The 26,770-nt window shown below is 36.2% G+C and overlaps 1 protein-coding gene across 5 annotated transcripts in view; it reads left to right on the top strand.

The window, feature by feature from the left end:
* The window catches only part of NUBPL (NUBP iron-sulfur cluster assembly factor, mitochondrial), a 252,602-nt gene that overhangs the window by 61,593 nt on the left and 164,239 nt on the right, over positions 1 to 26,770 (top strand). For all 5 annotated transcript variants that reach the window (XR_011501541.1, XR_011501542.1, XM_044765455.2 and 2 more), the window contains exons 5-6: positions 21,530 to 21,569; positions 21,659 to 21,749. Coding sequence is in view for 3 of the 5 variants with exons in the window: in XM_044765455.2 (XP_044621390.1) it covers positions 21,530 to 21,569; positions 21,659 to 21,749 (131 nt within the window). In the remaining 2 variants the exon portion in view is untranslated. The remainder of the gene's footprint in view (positions 1 to 21,529; positions 21,570 to 21,658; positions 21,750 to 26,770) is intronic.

Below are 26,770 nucleotides of genomic sequence, written 5' to 3' on the forward strand. Positions count from 1 at the left end.
TAAGGCTGTCAACAGACTTCTCAGCCAAAACTCTACAGGCTAGGAGAAGGTGGCATGACATACTTAAAAGTGCTGAAAGGAAAAACATATAGCCAAGACTACTCTACCCGGCAAGGTTATCCTTCAGAATGGAAGGAGAGATAAAGAGTTTCCCAGACAGGCAAGAATTAAAGGAGTTTGTCACCAAGAAACAAGTTCTACAAGAAATGCTGAAGGGACTGACTTAAGCAGGAAAGCGAAGACCACAAATAGGAATAAGAAAATTATTAAAAAAACAAAAAACAGGCCAGAATTGTTAAAGAAAAGTCTTCAACCTTAAGGAAAATGATACCAGAGGTAAGTCAAGGGTGATTCTGATGTTTTTTCCCTTGTATGTAATATGTCTTTTTTTTGTCTCTCTTTGGTCATATTTTTAGAAATTGAACATGCACTTAACATAGTGAACATAAATAATGTGTCAGTAGATTGGATTAAAAAATAGGATCCTCTGAAAGGGGCAAAGATGTGGAGATTAAACAACATGGTACTGAATGACCAATGGATCACTGAAGAAATCAAAGGAGAAATCAGATATTATCTGGAGACAAATGAAAATGAAAACACCATACCAACTCATTTGAGATGCAGCAAAAGTGGTCCTAAGAGGGAAATTCATTGCAATACAGGCTCACCTCAGTAAACAAGAAAAATCTGAAATAAGCAATCTCAAACTACACCTAAAAGACTTAGAAAAAGAATAAAAAACAAAGCCCAAAGTCAGTAGAAGGAGGGAAATAATAAAAATTACAGCAGAAATAAATGAAATCAAAACAAAAAAGACAGTAGAAAGGATCAATGAAACAAAGAGCTGGTTCTTCAAGAAAATAGAAGTGACAAACCCTTAGCTAGGCTCACTAAGAAAAAAAGAGAGAAGACTCAAATGAAATCAGAAATTAAAGAGGAGAAATCACAATGGAGACCACAGAAATACAAAAGATTATAAGAGAATACTATGAAAAACTATGTGCCAACAAATTGGACAACCTAGAAGAAATGGATAAATTCTTAGACTCTTACAACCTCCCCAAACTGCATCAAGAAGAAATAGAGAATTTGAATAGACCAATCACAAGTAAAGAGATTGAAACAGTAATAAAAAACTCCCCCAAAATAACAGTCCAGGACCAGACAGCTTCTCTGGAGTGTTCTACCAAACATTCAAAGAAGGTTTAATACCTATCCTTCTCAAACCATTCTAGAAAATTGAGGAAGATGGAGTACTTCCTAATGCATTCTATGATGCCAACATCACCCTGATCCCCAAACCAGACAAGTATGACACAAAAAGGAAAACTTAGGCCGATATCACTGATGAACATAGATGCAAAAATCCTCAACAAAATATTGGCAAACCGAATAACAGCAATAGATTAAAAAGATCATACACCATGATCAAGTGGGATTTATACCAGGGACACAGGGATGGTTCAACATCCTAAAGTCAATCAACGTGATAGACCACATTAACAAAATGAGGAACAAAAATCACATGATCATCTCAATAGACGCAGAGAAAGCATTTGACAAGATCCAATATCCATTTATGATAAAAACTCTCAATAAAATGGGTATAGAAGGAAAGTACCTCAACATAATAAAGGCCATATATGACCAACCCATAGCCAACATCATACTCAATGGGGAAAAACTGAAAGCCATCCCTCTGAGAACAGGAACAAGACAAAGTTCCCCACTCTCACCACTCTTATTCACTGTAGTACTGGAGGGTTTGACCAGAGCAGTTAGGTAAGAAAAAGAAATAACAGGAATCCAACTAGGCAGTGAAGAAGTTTGCAGATGACATGCTCTTATATCTAGAAAACCCTTAAAAATCTCTCAGAAAGCTACTAGAAGTCATCAACTACAGCAAGGTTGCAGGGTACAAAATCAACTTACATAAATCACAGGCATTTCTATACTCTTAACAATGAACTAACAGAAAGAGAACTCAAGAACACAATCCCATTCACAATAGCAACAAAAAGAATAAAATATCTTGTAATAAATTTAACTAAGGAAGTGAAAGACCTATGCAATGAAAACTACAAGACTTTCCTGAAAGAAATCGATGATGACATAAAGAGGTGGAAAGACATTCTGTGCACATGGATTGCAAGAACAAGCATAGTTAAAATGTCCCTACTGCCTAAATCAATCTACAAATTCAATGTAATCCCAATCAGAATCCCAGTGACATCCTTCACAGAAATAGAACAAAGAATCCTAAAATTCATATGGGGCAGCAAAAGACCCCGAATTGCTAAAGCAATCCTGAGAAAAAAGAACAAAGCTGGAGGCATCACAATCCCTGACTTCAAATATGCTACAAAGCTATCATAAGCAAAACAGCATGATACTAGTACAAAAATAGGCACACAGATCAATGGAACAGAATTGAAAGCCCAGAAATAAAACTACACATCTGTGGACAGCTAATCTTTGACAGAGGAGCTGAGAACATACAATGGAGAAAGGAAAGTCTCTTCAACAAATGGTGTTGGGAAAACTGGACAGCCACATAATAAAAGAATGAAAAAGACCATTCTTTTACGCCATTCACAAAAATAAACTCAAAATGGATCAAAGACTTAAAGGTAAGACCTGAAATCATAAGACTTCTAGAAGAAAATATAGGCAGTACACTCTTTGACATCAGTCTTAAAAGGATCTTTTCTGACACCATGTCTTCTCAGACAAGGGAAACAATAGAAAGAATAAACGAATGGGACTTCATCAGAGTAAAGAGCTTCTACAAGGCAAGGGAAAACAGGATTGAAACAAAAACACAACCCACCAACTGGGAAAAAATATTTGCAAATCATATCTCTGACAAAGGCTTAACCTCCATAATATTTAAAAAACTCACACAACTCAACAATGAAAAATCAAATAACCCAATCAAAAAATGGGCAGGGGACACAAACAGACATTTCTCCAAAGAAGAAATATGGATGGCCGATAGGTACATGAAAAGATGCTCATCATCCCTGATCATCAGAGAAATGCAAATCAAAACTACCCTAAGATATCACCTTCCACCCGTTAGAATGGCTAAAATAACCAAGACAAAAAATAACAAATGTTGGAGAGGTTGTAGAGGAAAATGAACCCTCATACACTGCTGGTGGAAATGCAAACTGGTGTAGCCACTATGGAAAACAGTATGGAGATTTCTCAGAAAATTAAAAATAGAACTACCATATGACCCAGCCATCCCACTATTGGGTATCTATCCAAAGAAGTTGAAATCAGCAATTGAAAGAGACTCATGCACCCCTAGGATCACTGCAGCATTATTCACAATAGCCCAGATGTGGAAGCAACCCAAGTGCCCATCAACTGATGACTAGGTAAAGAAGATATGTTTATCACTGAGTACACTGGAATACTACTCAGCAATAAAAAAGGATAAAATTGTCCCATTCACAACAACATGAATGGACCTTGAGGGTATTATGTTAAGCGAAATAAGCCAGATAGAGAAAGGCAAACTCTGTATGATTCCACTCATATGTGGGAAATAAACAAACACATGAACAAAGAGAACAGATTAGTGGTTACCAGGGGGATGGGGGATGGGGGGTGGGCACAAAGGTTGAGATAGTGCACCTATAATATGATTGACAAATAATAATGTACAACTGAAATTTCAGAAGGTTGTAAACTATCATTACCTCAATTGAAAAAAAAAAGGATACTCTGATGTTTATACTTTATAGCACAAATAAATTCAATGTTATTGAACAGATAGTTGCAGGATGAAATTTCATATATTATAAGCCATGAAAATAGTAAGATGTGAAGTAATTAAATGCTTTTGGGTGCATTATAGCTTATGAGCAAATTTATTCAAGAAAGTAAATCCAAGAAGCTATGTATTGGATTTAAGACAAAGAAAAACATGAATTTCCAGTATAATGGAAAAAATGAACTAAAAATAAATTTGACATTTATAAATGACATTTGCATCACAGTATAGTAGTACCATTGTTCTGACTATGGAAATATGTAAGAATTTTTTTTAGTGCTCTTGGATTTTCTGTTCTGCTTTGTATTACAAATAACATAGTCATTTTCTCCTCTTTGAAGAACATAGGTGGAATGAAAAACAGAGGAGATGGAGCCTATGATAAAATAAACGTGATTGAATAAACATGATAAAATAAGCATGACAGGTTTTGCTTCAAATTATGCTAGAGTATTTTTGTATAGTCAAGAAAATAGCAGTTTTTTTTTTTAAGGTATGTAATTCTAAGCATATCAGTGTTTAACGTAAACTCTGGCCTCTTAGTCATTCTTTTCCTATTTGATGACTGTTTCCTTGTTAGGTAAAACTTTTAAATATGTGTTACGTAGATAAGTTACTACCTTTCCCCTTGCCTCCTGTTCTATGTGAGAATGAGACTAATGAAAATGCAATACGCTTAGTAAGTTAATTGAACAAGAAAGGTCAAGTTAATGCTTTAAATTTATATAAATTAATTTTTTGAATACATGTTCATAATATTCTTAAAGATGTATTCATTGTCATGATTCTTCCAGTTATATTTAATATTTATACAGGTAATCTGATTTTTTTTCTTCTTGAATGTTTGCAATGTTTCTAATTTTGCTTTTGTGATTTAAAAATGAATAAACTGGGCTGCCCCCCCCCCCCAAAACTGTTAGAAAAATAGCGAGAGTTCTGGGGTATCTTGGGGGATATAAGATCACTGTGTAAAAATTAGTAGCTTTCCACTTCTAATTCTGGCAAAGTTTTCAGAAAAACTCTTCCTGTAACAGTGTATCTTAAAGTATTACATGGAATATTAACAAAAATTACTTTTCAATACATGCCTGAGGTAGTAGGAAAGGAAGGGAATTTCTCAGAACTTAGAAATAACAAGAAAATGTGAGCTAATTGGTGTAGGTGTGCACTGGAATTGATATTTACTCAGGTATTGCCTACCGATCCTTGTGGCTTAGGGTCTATATTTTATAGGTCTGTGTATGAAGGAATGGAGACAAAGTCTGATGCTTAAGGAGGAAGGAAGGTTCAATGGAGAATCACCATATAAAAGCAGGGACACCCAAAGGATGACATTCTTAAGTGCCCAGTGAGTAAATCTTCCCTACATTGGTAATTATGGGGACATGTGCTGGACTTGTCCTTGCTCTGCTTAGAGTGGAAAAAAATGGACAGATAAAACAAAAGATTAGACACAACTAAAGAGGAAATTAATTAACTGGGCTGTAGATGAAAAGAAAATACACAGAATGTACATAAAGAAGATGACTTGGGAAAAATGAAAGTTTGAGGGACATGGAGGATAGCATGAGAAGGTCCAACATGGGTCTAATTAGAGTTCTAGAAGGAGATAATGGAGAAAATTCGACAAAGGCAATACTTAAAGAGACAATGGCTGAGAGTTTTCCAAAATAGAACCAAAATTCAGGACAAAAATAGCATATGTATTGGCCTGGGAGGAAGAGTGATTGGATTTGAAGCATTCAAAGGGGAAGAAGGTGGAGGTATTGATTAACTTTACACTAAGAATATGTTTTTTAAATTACTGGGTAATCATTATAAGAATAGAAATGGACTTTATGGTTTCTGTTCTAAAAGATGGAAAAATGTAATGAGAGGAAGAATCTCAATAAAAAAAAGAGGCTACAAAAAAAAGTGAAGCAAAGAGAAAGTACTAAATAGAATAGTAGATATGAATCCAAATATATCACCACTGTAAATATAAATACAATATATCTCTCCAGTTAAAAGAATAGTATTCTAAGACAGGAGAATACAAAAACCAAAACCAAATCCAGACAGGTTAAAGCTATTTACAAGAGATATACCTAAAACATAAAAATGTACATAGGTTAAAAGTTAAAGGATTGGAAAAGATAAATCAAGGAAAATGAAAGTGAGTATAATTATGTTAATATCAGACAAAATAGACATTAAAGACTTTAAAACAACAGTATTACTGAAGTTAAAGAATTACTACCTATAAACAAGCTTGATCAATCGTGATATATGGAATATTCTTTTCAAGCACACTTTCAATGTTTACAAAAATTGACCATGTACTAGGCCATGAAGCAAATTTCAAAGATTAGTATCATTCAGATCACATTCTTCTAACTAATACAAAATAATTTAGAAGTTTGTAACAGAATGATAACTAAAAACGTCTACACATTTGGAAATTAAAAACAATTTCTAAATAACCCATAGTTGAAAGAAGAAATAATAATGAAAATAAAAATTTTGGGGATAAAGCTAAAGTAATGTTTAGAGAAAAATGAATATTCTTAAGTATTTATATTTAAAAAAGAAGAAAGATTAAAAAAATGAGCTAACTATTTAACTTAAGAAGTTAGGACATTGCAATAAACTCAAAGAAAGTTGCAAGAAGGAAGTGATTATGAGCAGAAATTAATGAACTTGAAAACAATGATACAGTAGAGATGACCAACAGAACTAAAAATTGGTTTTTTGAAAAGACTAAAAAATTAGACAAGTGCCTGGCAAGGTAGAGTGAAAACCCCCCGCCCAAAACCAGAAGACCTGTAAATATGTTGGACATAAAAAAGAGACTTCACAGATACAAGTGTGGGTTTCAAATAGAAGAAAATGTTTGTACAACTTTATGCGAATACATTTGAAATAGGCAATTCCTAGAAAAATGTATATCACCAAAATAGATTCAGGAAGAAATAAAAAATGTAGATTATTCCATACCTATTAAAGAAATGGAATCAGTAGTTAAAAATGTTCTTGCCACAAAAGTAGCAAGCCAACATTCAAGAAACTAATAATTCTAATCTAATAATGCGAATTCATTCATGGAATAGAAAAATATTTAATACTTCCCAATTTAGTTTATCAGGTTAGTAAAACCTTAGAAGGATAGAATGAAAAGAGAAAATTATAGGCCAAACTCCCAGTTAATGTATGTAAAAACTCTTAAGCAAATATTAGCAAACCAAATTCAGCATTGTATAAAACAACTATATTGTAAATAAATTGGTTTTAATCCAGGGAAGCAAGTTTGGTTTCAACATTAGAAAAAATTTGTTAATGTAACTCACCATTTTAGCAGATTAAAGGAGAAAAAGTATATGATAATTCAGAAAGATACTGAAAAGCATTTTATAAAACCCAACAACCATTTACGATCAAAACTCTTCTTGAATTAGGAGTAAAAGAGAATTTTATTTAACCTGATATCATGTATCTCTAAAAAATATATAGCAAGACTCATAGTCATTGGTGAACTGTTAAAAGTCTTCCACTTAAAATTAGGAATAAGAGAAGGAGGTCTGATATCACAGCTTTTATTTAACATCCTGCAGACACCTGCAGACGCCTGCAAAATAAATCTGCATGCTAACACTCATGAATATGGAATTGAATAGAAGGATAAGCTGCCATTTTTTGCAGAAAATATCATTATTTACATAGAAAATTTAACTAAAACCTTTAGGTAAATTATTAAAATGAATAAGGGATTTTAGCAGGGTTGCTAGATATAAGATTAATATATGAGAAAATTAAATTCTTTTTACCAGTATTAAAGAGTTAGAAAATGCAATTTCAAAAAAGATACGAATAGCTTCAGAAATACAGGGCACAGGGCTGGCCTGGTGGTGTAATGGTTAAATTCATGCGCTCCTCTTCTGTGGCCCACGATTTGCAGGTTTGGACCCAGGCGTGGACCTAGCACCTCTTGTCAAGCCACGCTGTGGTGGCATCCCACATAAAATAGAGGAAGATTGGCATAGATGTTAGCTCAGGGCCAGTCTTCCTCACACACACACACAAAAATTACAGGGAAGTTGGGAACAAATCCAACAAAACACATAGAAATCTTATGCAGAAAAAAATTCTAAAATTTTATTGAAAGATTTTAAAGATGTCAGTAAATGGAGAAACAAATGATATTCATGGATAGAAAGACTAAAATTTATAAAGATGTCTTTATAAAATCCTAGTTCTTCCTAACAGTCTCACAAATTCAATCAAAATCCTATCTGTGGAAAGTGACCAAGTTGAATGTACAATTTATGAAGATGAGCAAAGGGCCATGAATAGGTAAGACACTCCTGAAGAGAGAGAACCAGGTAGGGGACTTGCTCTGTCAGATGGAAGGACTTATTGTAAAGCTAGCATATATACCCTGTTTGGTATTGGCTCAAGGATAGACAAATAAACTAGTGCAACCGAATAGAGAGCCCAGAAACATACTTACACATATATGGAAATCTGATTCATTTCAGAGCTGGCAGTGCAGATTATTGATGGTGGGACACTTTATTATCCACATGAAAATAAAAAGAAAATGGATCCTTACACCATATGCAGAAATTAATTCCAGATGATGTAAGGACTTAAATGTGAAAAATGCAAAACTATTAAGGGATTAGAAGACAATATAAGAGAATATCTCAATGAAAATAAATTAGTGAAGTGTTTCTTAAAGGACAAACCATAAAGGAAAAAATTGGTTAATGTAGTTACATAGAAAGTAAGAACTTCTGTTATTTAAAAGATACTGTAGAGGGTCTTGCAAAGGCTTGTTCAAGATGATGAACTTACGGGCTGACCCGGTGGCGCAGTGGTTAAGTGCGCACATTCCGCTTCGGCGGCCTGGGGTTCGCTGGTTCAGATCCCAGGTGCGGAAATGGCACTGCTCGGCAAACCATGCTGTGGTAGGTGTCCCACATATAAAGCTGAGGAAGATGGGCCCGGATGTTAGCTCAGGGCCAGTCTTCCTCAGCAAAAAGAGGAGGATTGGCGGCAGATGTTAGCTCAGGGCTAATCTTCCTCAAAAAAAAAAAAAAAAAAAGATGATGAACTTAAATGCCTAGTGCATTTGATTAATGTATTTGATATTTACACAACTGAAAGATAGTTTAGCAAGAAACTGCTAATAAATACATAGAAAATGAAGGAAACACACACACGCTCCACAAAGATCTTCCTACCACCAATTCAGGGAGACAAAAGAAAAATAATCATATCGTATGCTGTGTTGGTCAGCTATTAATAACATTTACATATTACCTAATAAAAATTGATATAATTACATTGGATGAGTGCATGAAAAGCGTGCCTGTTTTTGTGAAAAAGAGCTAAATCCTCTAACATTTTATGAGATAACTAAAAACCGTCAAACTTTGAATAAGGTTAATAGATTAGTTAATCATATTGTATCAATGTTAATTTCTTGGTTATGATAATTGTGCTATGAGTCATGTAAGATGTTAACATTAGGGAAAGCTGGATGAAGGGCATATGAGGGCTCAGTACTATTTCTGCAACTTTCTCTAAGTTTCAGATTAATTTGAAAGAAGTTAAAAAATCAGTTGAGTTGAGAGTTGTTGGCTTTGGGGAGTGAGAAATGGGAGAGTTGGGGGATTACTGACTTTCAGTAACAATTTTTTAGTACAACTTAGACTCTAGATTAGACTCTAATCTGTGTGCATATGTAATTGAAGAAAAGAGTAGAAACTAGTGCAGAGCACAATAGAGAGAAGTTACTACTCTGAAAATTTAAGTTGGAAGCTTTGGAAAGAATTGACAAATTTATGTGGAAAAAATATTGCTATCAAATTAGGTATAGGGGAGATTGAGCTTGTTGACATTAAAGAGGGAAACCATAAAAACTATATATGTACTCTTATATTTTATTTTAGCTTAAAACATGAAAATGTACACTTATTCACTAATCTTTTAATGAAGGATCATGGCTTTTTCTTTGAATAGAGATCCAATGAATACAGTCCAGCAATGGACTTCTTGTATACATCATGACTATATGTTTTATTTGCAATTTTCAATTTCAGTCTCTTTAGAGAGGAGAAAGCACCTAAAGAACATATAATGAAATCTGAATACATAATTCTGTTAGGTTTTTGTGAGTTTGTCCTAAACTTTTAGCTCAATACTAGTCCATATTGCATGAGTTAAGAGGGCTTCTACTGTACTTTGTTATGGTGGAGAAGTAAGATATGGCAGCAAGAACAAGTGAGGATGTAACTGCACAGACAGTTTGACAAAAGAAACTATATTTTATAGTAACCTTTTATTGACTGTGTAAAGTGTATTTTCTTTCGTTCTTTCTTTTTGGTGAGGAAGATTGTCCCTGAGCTAACATCTGTTGCCAATTTTCCTCTTTTTTCTTGAAGAAGAAGATTGTCTCTGAGCTAACATGTGTGCCAGTCTTCTTCTATTTTGTATTTGGGATGCCACAACAGCATGGCGTGATGAGCGGTGCATAGGTCTGCACCTGGGGTCCAAACCTGCAAACCCCGGGCCACCAAAGCAGAGCACATGAACTTAACCAGTATGCCAACAGCTGGCCCGTAAAGTGTATTTTCTCTTTTTTGTACTTGAGCATAAGCAGTAGGTTGTTTTTCTCTTGAGATTAATGCAATTTCTTGTCTCAGGTTACAAAGTAGAGTTTTTTTTCCTCTTTTTTTATTGTGATAAAATATACGTAACATAAAATTTACCATCTTAACCATTGTTAAGTATATAGTACCATGGTATTAAATGCATTCATAAGGTTGTGCAACCAACCATTGGTGATATGTTACCACCAACCATCCGCATAGCTCGTTTCATCTTGTAAAATTGAAACTTTATACCCATTAAACAATAACTCCCAATTACCACCTCTCCCTGCCCCTGGCAACCAGCATTCCACTTTCCGTCTGTATGATTTTGACTCCTCTAAGTGTCTCATTTAGGGGAATCAAACAGTATTTCTCTTTTTGTGACTGGCTTATTTCACTTAGCATAATGTCCTAATGGTTCATCCATGTTGTAGCATGTCAGAATTTCCTTCCATTCTAAGGCTGTATAATATTTCATTTTATGTATATATGTGTGTATATATATATATATATATATATATATATATATACCACATTTGCCTTATCCACTCATCTTTCAATGGACATGTGGGTTCCTTTCATGTTTTAGCTGTTGTGAATAATGCTGTTATGAACATGAGTGTACAAATATCTCTTCAAGACCCTGAGACCTTGTTTTCAATCATTTTTGGGTATGTACCGAGAAGTGGAATTACTGGATCATATGGTAATTCTATTTTTAATTTTTTTAAGGAACTGCCATATTGTTTTCCATAGCATCTGTACCATTTTACATTCCCACCAAAAGTGCACAAGGGTCCAATTTTTCCATATTCTCACCAACACTTGTTATTTTCTGTTTTTTTTTTTAATGGCGGTCATCCTAATAGGTGTGATGTAATATCTCAGTGTAATTTTTTTTTTTTGTGGTAACATTGGTTTATAACATATAAATTTCAGGTGTACATCATTGTATTTCAATTCCTGTGTAAATTACGTCATGTTCACCACCCAAAGACTGATTATAGTCCATCACCACACATTTGTGCCTAATCACATCTTTTGCCCTTCTCCCTTCCCACTTCCCCTCTGGTAACCACCAATCCAATCTCTGACTCTATGTGATTGTTTGTCATTGTTTTTATCTTCCACTTATGAGTGAGATCATAGGATATTTGACTTTCTCCCTCTGACTTATTTCCCTTAGCATAATATCCTCAAGGTCCATCCATGTTGTCACAAATGGCTGGATTTCATCATTTCTTATGACTGAGTAGTATTCCATTGTATATTAGTATAGTAGTATTCCATGTATACATAGCACATCTTCTTTAGCCATTTGTCCCTAGATGAACACCTAGGTTGCTTCCAAGTCTTGGCTATTGTGAATGATGCTGCAATGAACATAAAGATGCATGTATCTTTATGCATTTGTGTTATCATGTTCTTTGGATAAATACCCAGCAGTGGAATAGCTGGATTGTATGGTAGTTCTATTCTTAATTTTTGGAGGAATGTCTATACTGTTTTCCATAGTGGCTGCACCAGTTTGCACTCCCACCAGCAGTATATGAGAATTCCCGTCTCTCCACATCCTCTCCAACACTTGTTTCCTGTTTTGTTAATATAGCCATTCTGATGAGAGTGAGGTGATACCTCCTTTTAGATTTGATTTGCATTTCCCTGATAGTGATGTTGAACATCGTTTCACGTACCTGTTGCCCATGTGTATATCTTCTTTGGAGAAATATCTGTTCAGATCTTCTGCCCATTTTTTAATTGGGTTGTTAGTTTTTTTGTTGTTGACATATATGAGTTCTTTATATATTTTGGATATTAACCCTTTATCAGGTATATAGTTTGAAAATATCTTCTCTCAATTGTTAGGTTGTTTTTTCATTTTTTGATGGTTTCCTTTGCTGTGCAGAAGCTTTTTAGTTTGATGTGGTCCTATTTGTTTTATTTTTTCTATTGTTTCCCTTGCCCAGTCAGACATGGTACTTGAAAATATCCTGCTAAGACCAATGTCGAAGAGCGTACTGTCTAGGTTTTCTTCTAGAAGTTTAGTGGTTTCAGATCTTACATTCAAGTCTTTAATCCATTTTGAGTTAATTTTTGTGTTTTGTGTAAGACACTGGTCTGCTTTCATTCTTTTGCATGGGCTGTCCAGTTTTCCTAGCACCATTTATTGAAGAGACTTTCCTTGCTCCTTTGTATGTTTTTGGCAACCTTGTGAAAAATTAGCTGTCCATGTGTGAGTTTATTTCTGGGCTCTCGATTCTGTATGTCTGTTTTAGTGCCAGTACCATGCTGTTTTGGTTACTATATCTTTATAGTATATTTTGAAGTCAGGGAGTGTGATACCTCCAGCTTTGTTCTTTTTTCTCAGGCATCCTTTGGCTATTTGGCTATTATGTTGTTCCATATAAATTTTAGGATTCTTTGTTCTATTTCTGTGAAAATGTTGTTTGAACTTTGATAGGGATTGTGTTGAATCTGTAGATTGCTTTCGGAAGTATGAACATTTTAAATATGTTAATTCCTCCAGTCTAAGAGCATGGAATATCTTTACTTTTCTTTTTGTCTTCTTCAATTTCTTTCAACAATGTTTTACAGTTTTCAGTGTACAGATCTTTCACCTCTTTGGTTAAATTTATTCCTAGGTATTTTATTCTTTTTGTTGCAATTGTAAATGGGATTATAGTCTTAATCTCTCTTTCTGCTACTTTGTGGTTAGTGTATAGAAATGTAACTAATTTTTCTATGTTGATTTTGTAGCTGCAACTTTACCTTATTCATTTCTTTTCTTAAAAGATGGGCTCCTGAGCGAACATCTGTTGCCAATCTTCTTTTTCTGTCTTTCTTCTTCTCCCCAAGGCCCCCGAGTACATAATTCTATATTCTAGTTATGAGTGCCTCTGACTGTGCTATGTGGGATGCCACCTCAGCATGGCTTGATGAGCGGTGCCATGTCCGTGCCTGGGATCTGAACTGGTGAAACCCTGGGCCACCAAAGCGGAGCATGTGAACTTAACTACTTGACCATGGGGCCGGCCCCCCATATTCATTTTTTATTTCTAAAAGTCTTTTGGTGAATTTTTTGAGGCTTTCTATGTATAAAATCATTTCATCTGCAAATACTGACAGTTTCACTTCTTCCTTTCCAATTTAGATCCCTGTTATTTGTTTTTCTTGCCTAATTGTTCTGGCTAGGACTTCCAATACTATGTTAAATCACAGTGGTGAAAGTGGGCATCCTTGTCTGGTTCCTGTTCTTAGAGGGATAGCTTTCTGTTTTTCTCCACTGAGAATAATATTACCTGTGAGTTTGTCATATATGGCCTTTATTATGTTGAGATACTTTCCTTCTATACCCATTTTATTCAGAGTTTTTATTATAAATGGATGTTGTTTCTTGTCAAATGGTTTCTCTGCATCTATTGAGATGATCATGTGATTTTTTTCCTTCATTTTGTTAAAGTGGTGTATCATGTTGATTGATTTGTGGCTGTTGAACCATCCCTGCATCCCTGGAAGAAATCCCACTTGATCATGGTTTATGATCTTTTTAGTGTGTTGTATTGATTTGCTAGTATTTTGTTGAGGATTTTTCCATCAATGTTCATCAGTGATATTGGCCTGTAATTTTCTTTTTTTGTGGTGTCCTTGTCTGGTTTCACTATCAGGGTAATGTTGGCTTCATGGAGTGAGTTAAGAAGCTTCCTGTCCTCTTCAATTTTTTGGAGGAGTTTGAGAAGGATAGGTATTAAGTCTTCTTTGACTGTTTGGTAAAATTCACCAGGGAACATGTCTGATCCTGGACTTTTATTTTCTGGGAGGTCTTTGATTACTGTTTCTATCTCCTTACTGGTGATTGGTCTCTTCAAATTCTTTTTTTTTTTTTAAAGATTGGCACCTGAGCTAACATCTGTTGCCAATCTTCTTTTTTCTTTTTAAATTTTCCTTCTTCTCCCCAAAGCTCCCTAGTACATAGTTGTATATTCTAGTCGTAGGTCCTTCTGGTTGTGCTATGTGGGTCACTGCCTCAACATGGCCTAATAAGTGGTGCCATGTCCGCATTCAGGATCTGAACCAGCGAAACCCTAGGCCGCCAAAGTGGAGTGCGTGAACTTAACCACTTGGCAACAGGGCTGGCTCCTCTCTATTTCTTTCTTTTTTCTTTTTTTTAAAGATTGACACTTGAGCTAACAACTGTTGCCAATCTTCTTTTTTTTCCCTGCTTTTTTTCCTCCCCAAATCCCCCCAGTACATAGTTGTATATTTTAGTTGTGGGTCCTTCTAGTTGTGGCATGTGGGACGCCGCCTCAACATGGCCTAACGAGCAGTGCCATGTCCATGCCCAGGATCTGAACCCTGGGCCGCTGAAGTGGAGCGCACGAACTTAACCACTTGGCCACAGGGCCGGCTCCTCTCTATTTCTTCTTGATTCAGTTTTGGAAGGTTGTATGATTCTAGGAATTTATCCATTTCTTCTAGATTATCCAATTTGTTGGCAATAGCTTTTCATAGTATTTTCTTGTAATGTTTTGTATTTCTGAAGTGTCCATTGTAATTTCTCCTCTTTCATTTCTGATTTTATTTATTTGAGCTTCTCTCTTTTTTTATGAGCCTAGCTAAAGGTTTGTCAATTTTTTTTATCTTTTCAAAGAACCAGCTCTTGCATTTCATTGATTTTTTATTTTTTTTTTAGACTCTATTTCATTTATTCCTGCTCTGATTTTTATTATTTCCTTCCTGCTGCTCATTTTGGGCTTTGTTTATTCTTCTTTTTCCAGTTCCTTTAGGTGCATTGCTAGATTGTTTATTTGAGATTTTTCTTGTTTGTTGAGGTAGGCCTGTATTGCTATCACCTTCCTTCTTAAAACCACTTTTTACTGTACCCTATAGGTTTTGGCACGTTGTATTTTCATTTTCATTTGTCTCCAAGTATTTTTTGATTTCCCTTTTGATTTCTTCATTGACCCAACCCTTGTTCAGTAGCATTTTGTTTAATTTCCACCTATTATGGATTTTCTCATTTTCTTCTTATAGTTGATTTCTAGTTTCATACCGTGGTGGTCAGAAAAGATGCTTGAAATTATTTCAATCTTCTTAAATTTATTCAGACTTGTTTTGTAGCCTACTATGTGATCAGTCCTGGAGAATGTTCTATGTACATTTGAAAGAACATGTGTTCTGCAGTTTTTGGATGGAATATTCTGTATGTATCTACTAAGTCCATCTGGTCTATTGTGTCATTTAAGGCCAATGTTTCCTTCTTGATCTTCTCTTTGCATGATCGATCTTGGTGTAAATGGAGTGTTAAAGTCCCCTACTATTATTGTGTTACTGTCTATTTCTCCTTTTATGTCTGTTAATAATTGCTTTATATATTTAGGTGCTTCCTATATTGGGTGCATAGATATTTACAAGTGTTATATCCTCTTGTTGGATTTTTCCCTTTATCATTATGTAGTGCTTTTCTTCCTCTCTTGTTACAGTTTTTGTTTTAAAGTCTATTTTGTCTGATACAAGTATTGCTACCCCAGTTTTCTTTTCATTGCCATTTGCATGGAGTATCTTTTTCCATCTACTCACTTTCAGTTTGTGAGTATCTTTAGGTCTGCACTGTGTCTCTTGTATGCAGCATATACGTGAGTCTTACGTTTTTATCCAATCAGCCACCCTATGCCTTTTGACTGGAGCATTTGGTCCATTCACATTTAAAGTAGCTATTGCTAAGTATGTACTTATTGCCATTTTGTTACTTTTGTTCTGAGTGTTTCAGTAGTTCTTTTCTGTTCCTTTCTTCTTCTCTTGCTCTCTTGTGGTTTGATGGCTTTCTTTAGTATTGTTTGGCTTCCTTTCTCTTAATTTTTTGTGTATTTATTTTAGGTTTCTGATTTGTGATTACCATGAGGTTCATCTATAATAACCTATGTATATAGCAGTCTGTATTAAGTTGATGGTCTCTTTAGTTTGACCTCTTTCTGAAAGCTCTACTCTTTTACTCCCCTCCTCCCACATTTTGTGTTTTTGATATCATATCTAACTTCTCTCTTTGTGTGCATCTATCTGTTAACTTCTTATCATGGAAATAGGTAATTTTAGTACCTTTGTCTTTTGACCTTCATATTATCTTCATGGGTGGTTGATCTGCTACCTTTACTGTATTTTTGACTTTACCAGTGATTTTATTGCCTTGTTTTAAAAGTTGTGCTTTTTTGATGAAGAAGATTGGCCCTGAGCTAACATCTGTTGTCAGTCTTCCTGTCTCTCTCCTTTTTTTTCTCCCCAAAGCCCTTGTACATAGTTGTGTATCCTAGTTGAAGGTCATTCTCGTTCTTCTCTGTGGGATGATGCCACAGCATGGCCTGATGAGCAGTGCCTAGGTCTGCGCCCATGATCGAGATCAGGGAACCCTGGTCTGCTGAAGCAGAGTGTGTGAACTTAACTACTTGACCATGGGGTCAGCTCCTTTTTTTTTTTTTTTTTTTAATACTTTTTGTATTCCTCTTTGTGGTCTTCTCTTTCCAACTCAAATAAGTTCCTTTAGCATTCCTTTAAAACTGATTTCTTGGTGATAAACTCCTTTAATTTTTGCTTGTCCGGGAAACTCTTTATCTCTTCTTCCATTCTGAATGATAACTGCTGGGTAACGTATTCTTGGTTGTAGGTTATTTCCCTTCACCACTTTAAATACATTGTGCCACTCCTTTCTAGCCTGTAAGGTTTCTGCTGATAAGTCACCTGATAGCCTTATGAAGTTTCCTTTGTATGTAATTTGTTACCTTTCTCTTGTGGCCTTTAGGATTCTCTCTTTATCTTTAATTCTTGACATCTTAATTATAATGTGTCTTGGTATGGGCCTCTTTGGGTTTATCTTGTTTGGTGTTCTCTGTGCTTCCTGTACCTGGATGTCTATTTCTTTCCTTACGTTAGGAAAGTTTTCAGCTATTATTTTTTCAAATAGATTCTCTGTCCCTTTATGTCTATCTTCTCCTGGGACACCTATAATATGAATGTTAGTGTGCTTGCTGTTGTCCCAGAGGTCCCTTAGACTGTTGTCATTCTTTTCAATTCTTTTTTTCTTTTTGGCTTGGTTGATTTCCTGTAGTCTTTTCCAGCTTGCTGATCTATTCTTCTGTATCATCTACTCTGCTATTGAGTCCCTCTAGTGAATTTTTCACTTCCAGTATTGTATTCTTCATTTCCGATTGGTTCTTTTTTATATTTTCCAATTCTTTGTTGATGTTCTTATTGAGTTCATCCATTCTTCTCCCATGATCAGTGAGCATCTTTATGACTTTTTGTTTGAACTCTTTGTCAGGTAGATTGTTTAATTCTGTTTCATTTAGTTCTTTTTCTGAGGTTTTGTTCTTTTCCCTGACTTGGAAAGTATTCCTTTGCCTCCTCACTTTGCTTCTTTCTCTGTGCTTTCTCAGAACTCCAATTGCATCTACTAGCATCTGTGTCAGCATGCCTGTACTAGGTCATGATAATGGCTGCTGCCAATGTCTCAGGCTCTAGAGAGGTCTCACATCTCCCTGAGATGCACCCAGAGCCTATCAGGTGAGTCCCTTTTCACCAAAGGACTGTGTGCCTTTCTTTGTAGTGATTTTAAGTTGCTTTCCAAAACAGGTAAATTCGTGCATGGGTCCTTTAAGGGCTGGCTTTCTTCCCCTTCTTTCCAAAAAAGCTTTTCTGGGGGTGTTCCCCATGGTGGTTAATAGCCAGCAAAGCCAGATAGTATGACACTTGTCTCAGTTGTGCTGAGTCCAAAGGATGCTTATAGTGGTAACACTCCTCCACTCAGGTCCCCCACTCCCCCAGGGAAGGCTGAGTACTTTAGGATTGCTCCCAGCTTGCTGTTACTTGCTGCAGCTTGGGAAGGTGGTTTTTTTTCTCTCCAGAAATGAATTTCTGCCTCTTCCACCTCAGTGAGGACTGTTCCTTGTTGCAAGGGTACTTTTTATCCAGTTTTCAGTTCTCTCCCAGGGGTAATTGTTCCCAGAGTAGTTGTAAATTTGTTGTGTCCATGGGAGGAGGTGAGTTCAGAGTCTGCCTACACTGCCATCTTCACCTCTCTCGTTTCATTATAATTTTGATTTTAATTTACCTAATGATCAGTGATGTTAAACATTTTTTCATGTGTTTATTGTCTATTTGTATATCTTCCTTCTAAAAGTTTATTCACTTCCTTTGCCCATTTTTGAATTGGGTTTTGTTTTCTTTGTTGCCGAGCTTTTGAAGTGTTGTGTATATCTTGGATTTTAATCCCTTCTATGATATGATTTGAAAATATTTTCTCCTATTCTGTGGCTTTCCTTTTTACTTTGTTGATATTGTCTTTTGACATTACAAAAGGGTTCCTGGACCTAATTCCAATGTGTGTGTGTGGAGGCTTCCCCACATTAACAAACAGTTTTTGGATGACAGCAGGTTGTCCAAGAGTTCAACTCAATTCTGACACTATCTACCCAGAGATAGAATCAGATTCCACAGGTAAAGGGCTGTGTCCCACAAGACTACCCCCAACTTCAGACACTAGTTGCAAGTCTCAGGTTGTGACCCATACTTCTGACCAACTGGTTATAAATCAGAGGTTCCCCTGACCCGCTCTTTGGATTTGACTAATTTGCTAGAATGGCTCTCTGAACTCATGGAAACACTTACTTTTGTTTACCAGTTTATTAAAGGTTACGATAAAGGATACAGATGAACATCCAGATAGAAGAGATGTGTAGGGCAAGGTATGAGGGAAGGGATGCTGAGTTTTCATGCCTTCTCCGGGCAGACCACTCTCTCAGCAGCTGCATGTGTTCACCAACCCAGAAGCTCTCCAAAAACAAGCTAATAAGCTGTCCTTTTGGGTTTTTATGGAGGCTTAATTGTGTAGCGATTGACTAAGTCATTGACCATTGGCAATTGACTCAGCCTCAAGCACCCCTCCCCTCCCCAGGAATCAGAGAGTGGAACTGAAAGTTCCAGTCCCTTGATCACATGCCTGGTTCTCCTGACAACCAGTCCCTATCCCAGGATGGAGTCTCCTATTGCTCTTATCACTCAGGACATTCCAAGAGTTTTGGGAACTGTGAGCCAGGAACTGTGGATGAAGAATAAATACATCTGAGCAACATTCTATTTCAGTCATCTGAATGACCAAATATATATATTTCTTATAAATCACAATGCACTACATTTTAAAAATTTTTGTGAAATCCGATTTATCTAATGTTTCTTTTGTTGTGTGTGCTTTTGGTATCATATCCAAGAAAACCTTGCCAAATCTAGTGACATGGAGCTTTTGCCCTATGTTTTCTTCTGAGAGTTTTATAATTTTAGCTCTTACATTTAGGTCTTTGATCTATTTTCAGTTTATTTTTGTATATTGTGTTAGGTAAGGGTCCAACTTTATTCTTTTGCATGTGTATATCCCGTTCTCCCAGTATCATTTGTTGAAAAGATTGTCCTTTCCCCATGAAATGGTCTAGGCACCCCCGTGTCAAAAATCATTTGACTATATATGTGAGGGTTTATTTCTGGGCTCTCTGTTTTATTCCATTTATCTATATCTGCCTTTATGCGAATATCACAGTTTTGATTACCATAGCTTTGTAGTAAGTTTTGAAATCAGGAAGTGTGAGCCCCCCAGCTTTCTTCTTTTTCAAGATTGATTTGTCTTTTTGGGTTCCTAGAGATTCCATTTGAATTTTAGGGTAGATTTTTCTATTTCTGCAAAAAATGTAATTGGGATTTTGATAGAGATTACATTGAATCTCTAGATTGCTTTGGATAATATTGACATCTTAACAATATTGGGTGTTCCAGTCAATGAACATGAGATGTGTTTCCTTTTTTTATGTGTTCTCTAATTTCTTTCAGGCATGTTTTGTAGTTTTCATTGTACAAGTCTTTCAATCTCCTTGGTTAAATTAATTCCTAAGTATTTGATTCTTTTTTATGCTGTTATAAATGGAATTGCTTTCATAATTTCCTTTTCATACTGTTCATTGTTAGTGTGTAGACATGCAACTGATTTTTATGTGTTGACTTTGAATCCTGTATTCTTGCTATGAATTCATTTATTAGCCCTAACAATTTTTTTGTGGAATCTTCAGGATTTTCTATAGATAAGGTCATAACTTCTGCTAGTAGAGAAAATTTTACTTCTTCCTTGTCAATTTGGATGCCATTTATTTCTTTTCCTTGCCTAATTGTTCTTGGTGTAACTTTCAGTATTATGCTGCATAGAAGGGGAAAAAAATGGGCATCCTTTCTTGTTCCTGATCTTAGAGGAAAAACCTTTAATCTTTTACCAATGAGTATGATGCTTGCTCTGGGTTTTTCACATATGGCTTTTACTATGTTGAGGTACAAAATAGAGTTTTCCTACTTCTTTGGATCTTTGTACTTTTCAAATTCTTCAAGTAAAGTAAAAAAAAAAAAAAAATAGAACTTGGGGGCCCACTCCGTGGCTGCGTGGCTAAGTTCGCATACTCTGCTTTGGCTGCCCGGGGTTTTGTGGGTTCGGATCCTGGGTGTGGACATGGCACTGCTCATCAAGCTTTGCTGATATGGCATCTCATGTGGCAGAACTAGAAGGACCTACAACTACAATATACAAGTATACACTGGGGAACTTTGGGGAGGGGAAGAAGAAGGGGAAGGGGAAGGGGAAGAGAAAAGATTGGCAACAGATGTTAGCTCAGGTGCCAATCTGTAAAAAAAAACTTATTAGATGTGTGTGTGCGCGTGCAAATATACATGTATACACATGCAAGATAAGCACATGTATGTCATTTATATATCTATATATATGAATAAAATTGGTAGAGAAAATTACTTATTGAGGCTATTTTAGAAACATATTTGAAAATTACAGATGAATTGTTTCTTAACAAAACTATATTCCAACTATTTTTAGATGTTGCATCTATTGGCAGTATTAGTTGTATGCTTGTATAGTGTTTAAACTGTTGCAAATTGAGGTGAAGCATTTGGAAGTTGAAGAGTAGCAGTAACCTATTTATATTTTTAATTTGACACTCTGTGATAAGAAAACAAGTCAGTATGTTATATATGATGAGTTACTCTTCTAAAAGAAAGATTTTTTTTCTTATTTCAGGCAACCTAATGAGGCCCCTTTTGAATTATGGTGTTGCTTGGTGAGCATATCTTTTTTACTTATGTTACTTTTCAGAATAATATTGACTAACTTATGTAAATTAGTTGTATTTTTGGTTTACTGTTACAGTATGTCTATGGGCTTCCTGGTTGAAGAGACTGCACCAGTTGTTTGGAGAGGCCTTATGGTAATGTCAGCCATTGAGAAACTATTGAGGCAGGTAAGAAAATTGCATTAAATATCCTTTTTTTATGGGCACACTGTGGTAAATGCATTTGCTGATTGGAGAGTTGTTAAAATTTGCATTCAGATTTGAGATATTTTACAAAAGAATCCAGTTGATAGACTGAACATATAATGAGTTATGTGGAGCCAAGACCAAATTTCACTCTTACATGATTTAGTCTTTCCCATTGCTTATGATTACTAAAAATCCTAATGTCTTATTTTATATTGTTCTGTTGCTCTGTGGAGTCTGCAGCAAGACAAGGAAATCTATTTTATAAGTAATCTGCTTTCTTTAGATTTATGGTTAATATCATTGTGGCCAATACTGAGTCATAAGGGCAGTGTAGAAATTCCTCTGATGTAGAAAAAACTTATATAAACCATGTTGCTTGTGATTTAAAATCGCTTCAGAACAAAATGAAACTTTGGTTTACTCTGAGTACATATGGGTATATGTTTATACATATATGTCCAATCAACTTTAATTTATCCTTAAGGAAGAGAACAGTTGATTGGATAATCTAAAAATATCAGGTGGGATATATGTTATTTATAGGAATAAATTTTAGTTTTTGCTTAGTAGCTGTGAATTTAGCATTAATTATGTTCTAGGTAAATATTATAAGTAATTTGGATATTCTCTACCAACTTAGAGTGATTACCCCTTATTTATTCAGATTTTACTTTGGGTCAGGCACCATGTTAGAGGTTGACAGTTTTACTCATAGATATTTCAATATTCATTTCCAGAGAAAATGCATAGATGAAATGTCTTGAACTCTGAAACTCTTCTTTTTTCATTGTAACATCTTATGTTTCTTCTGCTGCTTCAGTTCTGATAAATGTGCTCTTTGATCTCTGGTCCCAGAATCTTTCTATTTTCCTAGTGCATTTAAGTCTCTTGGTTGCATTTTCTACTCTTTTACACTCAGATCCCATAGTGGGTTATTTCAGTTATACTCCCAACAATACCCCTTCCCTACCAATTCCTTTGTGACCTTGACCTTTGTTTGTGTGGATTAACACAGCCTCTTTTTGTTAACTTTTTTTTTTTTTTAGGAAATTCTAAACTATCTTTGTTCAGTTTATAATTAAAGTTAGTTGGTAGAAATTTGGAAACACCAAAAGGAAAGTTCTGATCTTGCGAGAATATTTTAAATATTTGTTTTCCCGCTCCTATGTTAGTGTTATGATTCTGAAGAGGAAATGATTCAGATTCTTCCTGAGCCTTTATAAATGGCTACAAGAAGGTGGAAATACTTCCTCCTTCCACGTGATCCGAGACTTAGAGATCCAAGTCGGTGATAGGAGATCCAGAGGTCCTGGGTGAGCATCCGTGCTCCCAGCTCAGGGATGCAGGATCCCATAGCCCATCCCCAGCAAGGTGTGTGCCCGTTCTCCTTCCTGTTCCTAAGTGTCCTTTTTGAATCTCAGGGACTCTTTTAAATCTCAAATTCCAACAGATGAGGAAAGCAGCCCTGCATTTGAGCCCCTGAGGGTGGAAGAGAGAGAGCGAGTGTGCACATGCCCTCAGGAGAGGCACAGAGCAAGTCTTCCACAAAATAAGGGAGATTAAACCAACTGGGAAGTAATCAGTCTGCGAAAAGATTGCACCAGAAGCTCACTCTTAGATTTAGTACGTTCTTTTATAAATGAAGAAAACTTTTTGAAACCAGAGATGAAAAGATCAAAAGTCTAAAGGAGCTAGAATATATTATTTTTTTATTTTGTGGGGCATTGGGAAGAGAGGAGCGATAGACTCCCCATTCCACATTCTCAGATGTCCTGCCATAACCCAACCTCTTTTACCTACTGCTGAACGTTGTTGGAGGATATAGAATAAGTTTGTTAATTGCCAGCATTATACATTTTTGATTTCCAAATTCAGCCATGCTCTGAACACTTCAGGCATCTAATGTTATTCATTTTTTTTCTCAATGTTTATCAAATGCTCAGCTTAAAAGATATTTGGAGAATTTGGTAGTCTGGCAGAGGACCTAGTGGAGATTTGGAGATTTGGCTCTCTGACACATAAATTATATAAAAGTCAGTTTACTCTAATAAATGCTGAAGATATATTTTCAGCAAACATACGACAAAATATCAGGGTGAAAGATGAGGTGAGAAAATGGATCCGTAACTTATTTTATTGGGATACTTAGAGGATACCTAGAATATCCTCTAGGATATGAGACTGCATATTTACCTTAGAGTCTTTTTGTAAAGTCACTTCTATTATTTGCACATTTTAATGGTAACTGAAAAGCAGATATTTTTGGACTACACTGTGACCCATGGCGACCACCTAAGCTGCTAATTAAGGAGTGGTTTGTTTTTATTTTCTGTTTTGCTTTAGAAAGCAGATGAGCATTTAACATCCTTTGTGAAAATTTAGTAGCTGGATAGATGCTCTCTACAGCCGTGGATTGTGGAGGGTACCTGATTCATTGGCAGATTTAAAAACAAGGGAGTGTAACTTAAATACTGAAGAGTGTAACAAATTGTAAGTGTACAGATAGATGGATTATCTCAAAATGAAACACCTATATAATCATCATTTGGGATAAGATAAATAGAATACCAGTATTCTAGCAGTTCTTCTTATGTCCCTTTCCAGTTACTATTTTGGAAGAGAAGATGAATACTTACCAGTCTGCCATCTTGAACTGGAAGTTTGGTTTAAAGTTTTTTTCCCTCTTCCTTACAATATTTTGTTGAGTTAAACTTATACATACAGTGGGATGCACAGATCTTATATGTATAGGTCAATGATTTTTCATTAATGTAATGTATATATACCTATGTAACCATACGCTCGTGAAGATAGAGAACATTTTCATCCCCCTAGAAAGTTTCCTTGGCTACCTTCTGTTCAGTCCCCCACTGTAGGCCATCACTGTTGTCATTTCTATCACCATAAATGAGTTTTGCATGTTCTTATACTTCATGTAAATGGAACCCTACAGGATGTAGCCTTTTGTATCTGATTTCTTTCTCTTAGCCTAATGCTTTTGAAAGTCATCCTCGTTGCATATAAGCAGTTGAATCCTTTTTATTGCTGAGTAGTATTCCACTGCATGAATATGACAAAGTATTGTTTGTTTATTTCTCTATTGATGGACATTTGGGTAGTCTACAGTTTTTGGCTGTTATGAATAATGCTACTATAGATACCTGTACAGATGTTCATGAGAGTTCCATTTGCTTCACATCTTTGTCAACATTTGGTGTTGTCAGTCTCTTAACTAGTGGGTGTAAAATGGTATCTTCTTATGGTTTTAATTTGTGCTTCCCTGGGAATCGATGTTGAGTCCCTTTTCATTTGCATATTAGATATTGTTGTATCTTCTTTTGTGAAGTGTCTGTTTAAATTGTTTACTCATTTTTTGGGAGGGGGGTTAATTTTTCTTCTTGTAACTGAGTTGCAAGAGTTTTAATATATTCTGGATGTAAGTCCATTGTCAGATATATGTCTTGGGACTATTACCCCCAGTCTTTGGCTTGCCTTTTGGTGAGCTGGTGTTTTAAATTTTCATAAAATCCGACTTATCAAGAAAAATTTTTTAATGCTTAGTGCTTTTTGTGCCCTCTCTCAGTCTTTGTCCATCTACCCCAAGGTTGTAAAGCTATCCTTATGTATTTTTATCTCAAAGTTTTATAGTTCTGACTTATACATCTTGAATTAATTTTTGTGTGTGAAGTGAGATAAGGGTCAAGATTTTTATTTTTTCATGGTTGTGGTATAATAGGCAATATATTTGTTCTTTGTCCCCAGGTCCTGGCACAAAGCTCCTAAAACCCTTGGCATTTCCTGAGTGACAGGAATGTCTTTTACATTCATATTGAGCCCCTTTTTGAGCACATATGAGTTTATGCTAGTGAGGTACTTAGGGTGGGGCCCCTAGATAGCCTCAGCATGAGGCTGGTCACCATAAAGACCAAGTGTTTGGAGGGTTGAAATTTTCAGCCCCACCCATTGACCTCTGGGAAGGGGAAGGGGAGTGGGCTGCAGATTAAGCTCTATAAAAACTCTTAACAAGGGTGCCATCAACATCATGGCAGAGTGAGTTGTTCCTTTTGTCTCTCCCCTCTAAGTTGCAACTAAATGGACATTTATTAAACAGCAGAGAATTCCCACAGGCACAACAGGACACCTGACAGATCCACCCAGCTGTGCATCTGAAGGTGGGTGGACTGGATTCCCAGGAGACAGTGAACTAGGTAAGTACCACCCTCCTGCCTGACACCAGTGAGCCAGGTTGTGGATCTTCACACAGCATCTGATGTGACTTAAAGAGGATGTGGAGACAGCTTGGCCTGCACATGAATGCTTTTGGAGGGGTAGCCCAGCCCGTGGGAACACGCACTGTGCTGTGGTGGCCCTGCTGATGGGAACTCTCTACACCAAGTGGCAGTGGCTCAGCCCCTACAAAGGCACCCACCCACTGAGCACAGTGCAAGTGAGAAGGCATTCTCCCTGCTCAGAAGGTGCTCTGTTTGCAAAGCACAGCAGCCCACGAGGCCCACCAAGTGGTGGCTCAGCCCCTGCATAGGTTTCCCTTCCACTTAGTGCACAGCAGCTGAGCCAGTCACCTGTGGAGCACAGAAGCCCTTTCTATGGTGCTGACTAACCTCCCTGGTGCAGAGGCCCTGCCCACATAAACACAACCTGCAGAGTGGCTGGGGCTAGTCCAGGGAAATGCAGAGTAGCCCTACCTGCAAAACTTCCAGCAGACTGGGCAGGATCAGAAAACACAGCTTCTGCTCTCCTGCATTGGTGGCAGGTGGATTCAGTGACCTGATACTACCACAGATGTGCCAGCAAAGGATCAAGTCATCAAATAACATGAAGAACTACAGTAACGCTTCAGAGCAGAAGGAAAATGACAAGTCTCCAGAAACCAATCCTGAGGTCACAGAAATTTGCAATCTAAGTGAAAGAGAATTCAAAATAGTTATCATAAAGAAATTCAAGGAGTTACAGTAAAATTCAGAAACACAGTTCAGTGAACT

Source organism: Equus asinus, chromosome 2, assembly GCF_041296235.1.
Source record: "Equus asinus isolate D_3611 breed Donkey chromosome 2, EquAss-T2T_v2, whole genome shotgun sequence".
Taxonomy (NCBI): domain Eukaryota; kingdom Metazoa; phylum Chordata; class Mammalia; order Perissodactyla; family Equidae; genus Equus; species Equus asinus.